General features: G+C 42.0%; 1 protein-coding gene across 5 annotated transcripts in view; it reads left to right on the forward strand.

Annotated features, from left to right (window-relative positions):
* actn4 (actinin, alpha 4) overlaps positions 1 to 6,585 on the forward strand; it is a 58,143-nt gene extending 51,558 nt beyond the window's left edge. For 2 of the 5 annotated variants that reach the window (XM_067595466.1, XM_067595467.1), the window contains exons 20-22: positions 1,554 to 1,634; positions 3,999 to 4,157; positions 4,257 to 6,585. In XM_067595466.1, coding sequence (XP_067451567.1) covers positions 1,554 to 1,634; positions 3,999 to 4,157; positions 4,257 to 4,415 — 399 coding nt within the window. In that variant the 3' untranslated portion in view covers positions 4,416 to 6,585. Of the gene's footprint in view, positions 1 to 287; positions 1,120 to 1,553; positions 1,635 to 3,998 lie in introns of those variants that run through there. The other 3 variants (XM_067595463.1, XM_067595465.1, XM_067595468.1) reach the window with 2 other exon arrangements.
* Positions 6,586 to 6,720: the final 135 nt, after the last annotated feature.

Raw genomic sequence — 6,720 nt, forward strand, 5'->3', positions numbered from 1 at the left:
GATAATGTAGTTTTATACATGTGCTGCACATAATTCATCACTGCATTTATTATATTGACACATGCAATAAGACAAATAACGATGTACACATGACCCAACTTAGCCCTCAACCCAAATACTTGTTATTTATGATATTTCTGTATTATTACTGTACATTACATTATATGTATATTTTAAATAATTTCATGGAAAGCTAATTGTCAAATCAGTTTGACCTAACATTTTGTATGTATTTGATGTGAAGATAGTCTTTTTTCTAGATATTAATGTACAGCATGAATGTTTAGACCTTAGGAGGGGGTGAGAGAGGAGCCAAACGTGTGAGTATTTATTCTGATATTCAACACAGGCGAGCACGTTGAGGTGTTTATGGTGAAGGCAGAACAACATACAGTTAGTGAATAGTGAATATATCAGTGTTGTTGTAAGTTTACTGGCTTTTATTGTAGCTGAGGGTAAAGAGTGAGGAGGGAACCATCACAATAGCTTCGTGGTGGTGGTTTGAATTTAACGGATACATTAAAATACAACATTTAGTGTTGTAAACCTGTTGTTGGAGGTCACGCTTTGACTCGTGAAATTTCCCTACAGACTCGTGTTCTCACAGGATTATTAATTCCATCTTCATGTTAATGGCTGTCAGGAAAGTTAATTAAATTTCAGTCTGGATCAAACTGTCGACAGAACAGCTGCTTAATTGGTTGTAAAAAAAAAAACAACAGCAAAAAAAGCACAATATGTCACAAACATCTGTGTTTGTAGTGGTTGTCGTCATACCTGATCATTTCTAGACGTTGAACCACGTCAGGATGAGGAGAACACCACCGTCACTTACCATCTCACACCACTGTGTGTGTGTGTATGTGTGTGTGTGTTTCACTCTGTGTCACTGATTCATGCTGTTGTCTGACATGACGGTTCTCCAGGAATAATCTGCCATCCGCTCCGTGGTCACTCACACATCCAGCTGTGCTCCACTCTGAGTGAAACCTGTCGTTTCTTTTCACATCAGTGCGTCTGACTACGCAACGCATCTTGAGTTCTTTTATTTGTTTGGATCCAACACAATCTGATTCATTTTCAATACAGTAAAAGGAAAGTTATTGTTATTATAATAAACTCCCTTTAATCAATCTGTTTTTCAAAGGAAGCCAGCGTTGTGAAGGCTGAATGTAGCTCATGTTATTAATCAGAAATCATTTTAGTCTTTCATGTTTCCATTAAAACATTTGTTATGTGTTTCCTACATAACTCAAGATGTGTTGTTTCATACAGACGTGTGTATGTGTTGGAAAAGTGACAGATAGTTTGAGTGTGCAGGGTCTTCACAGGTCGATCATTGCTGCCTGTTGAGTCGTGTGTGTTGACATCATCTAAACATCCATGAATGTCTGTCTGTCTGTCTGCCATCTGTCTGTCCCTCCGTCCTCCTCTGTCTTCTCCTTGCATGCCGTGGATCTCATGGTCACCATCCACCACCACCACCACCTCCATCCCTATTGGTTCATCCTCATGACGTGGCGCTCTGTCATTGGGTGTTTGGCCGATCTCAGGACCACAGCGGGGCCCTGATGGCCGAGGAGTTCAAGGCCTGTTTGATCAGTCTGGGCTACGATGTGGAGAACGACAAGCAGGTAGGAGCTCCAGGACAGGATGGAGGGAAAGGCTCAGTGTTTGTCAGGCCTCTGAGCAGGAGAGCAGAGCGGAGATCGCTGCCAGTCTCATCCACCTCGTCAAAATCTGCCGAATTAGGGATAAAATAATGATTATTTTCATTACTCTTTAAACTACTTTATTGCTCCTTTAACTCATAAAATATATGATGTATAAGATGATGCATTGCTGCTGTGTCTGTTTTTGACACTGCAGGTCAAAGTCCAAAAGTTTCAGATATTACAAATAGTAGCTTTAGATTTATAATCAATGAACTGTTTCTTGTTAAAAAAATATGAATTGAATAATCATTTTAGCATTAATCTGAATCATACAGGTATTATATGATCCCTGTTTCTGCAAGTGTTTTTACCTTAATTTGAGTGACTTTTTCTGTTAAATCATTTCATTTATCTGCACAAGAACACAGTGCAAACAAACTTAAGTGCACTTATTTTAAATGACATAAGCGCAGGACGTCATTATGTAATTATTATCATAATTACTTGTACGTCCCAAAAATCACCTTGAATACAGCCTCTAAATGGGATCATGATCAAACTGATTCTGGGCTTAAAAAGATCATAATCGCTGCGTTTGAGATTTGAAAACACTAATCAGGTGAAAGGTGATTATAGTATATAATTCTTAGACTAAAAAAAAATGACAGCTCTTAAAAGCTAAGCTTCCCGCTTTGCCAAAAACATAAGAAACACATAAAGATCCGACTGCTTAAAATGATCCATTTCCTTCTATTATTTATTGTCTGCGGCCTCTCCCTGTGACTGCAGGATGAGCACAGCTGTCTCTGAGCGTGACATCATTTTCCTGCATTATTAGGATTATGAATTGCGTCATTTATCTTTTTTTTTTTTTTTTTTACTCCTACAGTAGTTTGACAGACTCAGTAATCCAGTCTGTACCGAAGACATAACCAAAACAATAACTGGTCAGTGATGAGTCAGCGCTCCTGCTCTGAGGCTCTGCGGGGGTCAGGCAGGGTTCACCGCTCCCGTCAGCATGGAGGGGCAGAGAGATGTCACGTCCCTGTTTGTCCATCAGGGGTCTCTGTTGCTTTGCGCTGCTTCAGCTTGTCCGGGCTCCCTCTCACTCTCTTCAACAGACCTCGTCTCCGTCTGTCTGTCAGGTTCTTACTTTGCTCTGAAGCTTCCTGTTAACTGTTTGTGCTTTTTTATCTGTTTTTTTTTCTTTTCACCTCCCCAAACATAACTCGCCCCCCTCCCATTCTCTACATCTGTAATTCTGTTCACCGCTTCTTCCCTTCTGCTCCTTTCTTTTTTCCATCTTGTATATTTTCATCCGCTCTCTATATCCATCCCCCCACCCCCCATACCCCCCCCGCGGCCTTTGCTGTGCTTGTGGTGGCCCACAGAAGCGATCAGGACAGATGGTCGCAGATGATTTCCGGGCTCTGCTCATTTCTACAGGATACAGCCTGGTACTGCTGCTGCTGACATGATGTTCTCACAGGGTGTCTGCAGGTCAAAGAGCCTTCCAGTTTCATGTCAGTTTGATAAATTCAGCCCTGAAACCACAGTTAAGAAGCATCACATCTGCTGTCAAACTAGTCCTGAAAGTTGGTCATTCTTACACTTTGCTGTGATCAGATATTACCTCATTTCAACTATATTATTATTATTATTATGGTCATGTAAGACAGTATGTTTTCAGGTATAGTTCTTGTGATGCATTAAGGTTTTGTAGAGAAATACCAGTAGTTTTATTTTCCTCAATGTAAGATATTGAAAATGTATTGTTTAGGCATCAGTATCGAAACTCAGTATTGGCACATGTATAATAGGCTATTTTTAATGATAGAAAACATCACTTTGATGACCTTGTTTAAAGTTTAAAGTATATTTCTGTGTTATAAAGTGTAAAGTCTTAACTCTGACCTGCAGACAACCTGCTCTCTCTCTCTGTTTCTAACACTGCTCGTCTGATTTTTGTCACATTTCTGTGTCGCTTTTGTACTTTCTGCACTTTTCTGCCCCAGTAACTGAAAGAAAATGTGATTCGTCATCTATTTCAATTTATATAAATGTTTGTCGTCAGTGCTCTCATCTGTCTGTGTTCACTAGAGATCATTTTATATCTATGAATGCATGTATAGTAGTGTGAAAAACAGCTTATCAGGACCACCTTCTTCATTATTACTGGGTTTGGATCCAGTGAGTGAGTGTATGTCATGGTGATCCTGATGTTTTACACACCTGTAGTTTCCTCCTGACTCTCTGTGTGTGTGTGTGTGTGTGTGTGTGTGTGCGCGCGTGTGTACAAAGTGCCGTCTCCCCGGGTTAACCTGTTGTTTTTTCGGTTGCCAGGGTGATGCTGAGTTCGCTCGCATCATGGGCATAGTCGACCCCAACAACAGCGGCGCAGTCACCTTCCAGGCCTTCATCGACTTCATGTCCAGGGAAACGACCGACACGGACACCGCGGACCAGGTCATCGCCTCCTTCAAGATCCTGGCCGGGGATAAGGTGTGTGTAGTTTCCACCATTTTTTTGAATCGGTCCTTTAAGAATGAATCTTGTCAGATGAAGCAGGAAGTTAAGTACCATCCTCTCTGTCTCCATCAGAACTTCATCACTGCTGAGGAGCTGAGGAGAGAACTACCCCCCGACCAGGCGGAGTACTGCATCGCCCGAATGGCGCCGTACACGGGGCCCGACGGCACCCCCGGAGCCCTCGACTACATGTCCTTCTCCACTGCCCTGTACGGAGAGAGCGACCTGTAGAGGGAGCTGAGAGGAAGAGGAGGGTTGGACAGATGAGGAAGTGAGGGAGAGGAGGAAGAGGGGGGAGGGAGGTAGAGAGGTCTCCTGCGCTTTTACGTAGCGGCAGGAGGCGAGCATTTGGAAGAATTTGAGTGGTGGTTGTGAGGTGCCCCTGCGTGTGCCGGTTTAGAAATCATCATCAGAAAAAAAAAATTTAAGACTCTTTGAGCTTGTTGATTGAACTGTAGTTAGATTTGGCCTGTGCTGAATGTTTTCCAGTTCCTTTATCACTTTAAAAATCGAGAGTAATCAAGGTTAATTTGTCGTAAAGGTATATAAGAAGAACGGGCATATCCAGGGGCAGCTGTGAGACAGGAAACAGTTGCTCTGTAGTGCGGGTCTTTAACTTCACCCTCTCTGCCTTTGGGGGGTCAAACAGGGGAGGGACAAGGAATGGGGGCGGGGTGGGGGGGAGGGGGGGCACAAGCTAATCTGATACTTATGCTATTTTTTTGTTTATTTTATTATAATTTTTTTCTTCTTGCCAGGGGGGTTCAGGGTGTCGAAACGCGCAGCGGGGGAGGGGAGGGGAGGGGAGGGGAGGGGAGGGGGTGGTGTTGACGTGCCGACTGGCGATGTTTGTGTATTAGATACTAGAGAGATACAGTTATATGCTGCGGGGTCGGGGGTTGGGGGAGGGGGAAGGTGTTGACCAACCAGAGATAAAATGACATATTTACCCATAATTCCCGTGTTGCTGGATAAGGTGACCTGTCTAACCTCAGCTCTTTTCCTCTTCCTGTCTTTGTTTATTTCTTTTTTTTTTTTTTTTTTTTTTTTTTTTTTTGTTTATTTTCTGGAGCAGGTGGGTGGTGGGGGGGGGTCGGGTAGGGATTGGGGGGTGGGGGGGGTTAGTGCGGGTGGAAGGGCGGGGCTCAGCGCTGTACATACTTATTTTTTCAGTGCGAAGAATGAGACACACACACAGAGTCCCAGTCGTTGAGAATCATCGATCGCAGGCTTTCCAGTCGGGCAAAAGTAGAGTGACATTTATTAAAAATAAAAAATAATAAAACATGCCAATGATTGTGACGCAGAGAGCGCAGTTTCACCAGTGGAAAGGTTTGATCTTGTTTTTCCTTTTAGCAACGGAAAGAATCGGTAGCCATTAGCTTGATGCTAGTGAACCTAAAGGCCTTCTCCTGTATAAATCCAGGCCACAACATTATTATTCATAAATATCTGCTTCTGTGAAACTATTATCCTTCTGGGGCGGGCATCAGGTGCATATTTAAATACAAAAAAAAGTATACATTTATATAATAGATAAGACTGCAGTAGTCAAAGTTAGTTCATTTTTTTATATTCCTGAAGACGCACACATACGCAGACATATACACGTCATGTCATGGATGCATTTGATTGGCCGAATGAAGGTTTTCTCTTCCTGGATTGTAAAGGTACCTTTGACTTTTACAATGGAAGTGGAAGTAATGAAAAATAAATGTGCCTGTTGGTGGCTACAGCCCTGTCCCACTCTCTCTCTCTCTCTCTCTCTCTCTCTTATTCTCTCCCTACCTCTCTCTCCCCCACTCCCTCTCCTCCTCTCTTCCCAATCCCTCCATCCCCTCATTTGTCTGCATTATAGACAAGGGAAAGAAAATTTACTAAGGAAGGAGGGAAGGGAAAAGTCGAGGAGGGGTCTTTATGTAAACATTCCATTATGTGCAAATAAAAACTTTAAAAAAAAAAAAAGGAAATTGCTCTGTAAAAAAAAAAAAAAAAAAAATCTATGCAATCACGTGTTCAATATCTGAGTTCTTGGGAAAAACGTGGGCATCGATTTGAAACTTTCTGAGAACCAGAAATAGATAACAGATTTCTCCAGTGTTTGTTGGTTGTTGCAGGGGGGGGAGGGGAGGGGAGGAAGGGGGAGACAGAGGGAGGGACAGACAGACAGGGAAGGAACTGAGAAGAAAAGAATCGGACCAAATGGCTTGTTTCTTTTTTTTTTCTTTCTCTTTTTTTTTCCCATGCAGAGGTTGGAGAGAAATGAACTCTGGAATTGTGATTTTCCTTTTTTTGTACTCTTTAATATCAAACCTTATCTGCTGTACTGGAAACTACAACGCCTTCTGTCTAATGATAAGTGAGTTTCACAAAGCACACATAAAAGTTTCCTTACAAAATACGCCTGCTTGTCTTGATGTGTTTTTTTTATTCTTTGTGTTACACGTAAGATGTCGATAAGAGGCTGTAAAAACAAAATATAAAGGTTGAACAGTGTTTTAATAAGATATTAAACACAACTGTAATAACTTCAGTA

The sequence above is a fragment of the Thunnus thynnus genome, chromosome 7 (genome assembly GCF_963924715.1).
Source record: "Thunnus thynnus chromosome 7, fThuThy2.1, whole genome shotgun sequence".
Taxonomy (NCBI): Eukaryota; Metazoa; Chordata; class Actinopteri; order Scombriformes; family Scombridae; genus Thunnus; species Thunnus thynnus.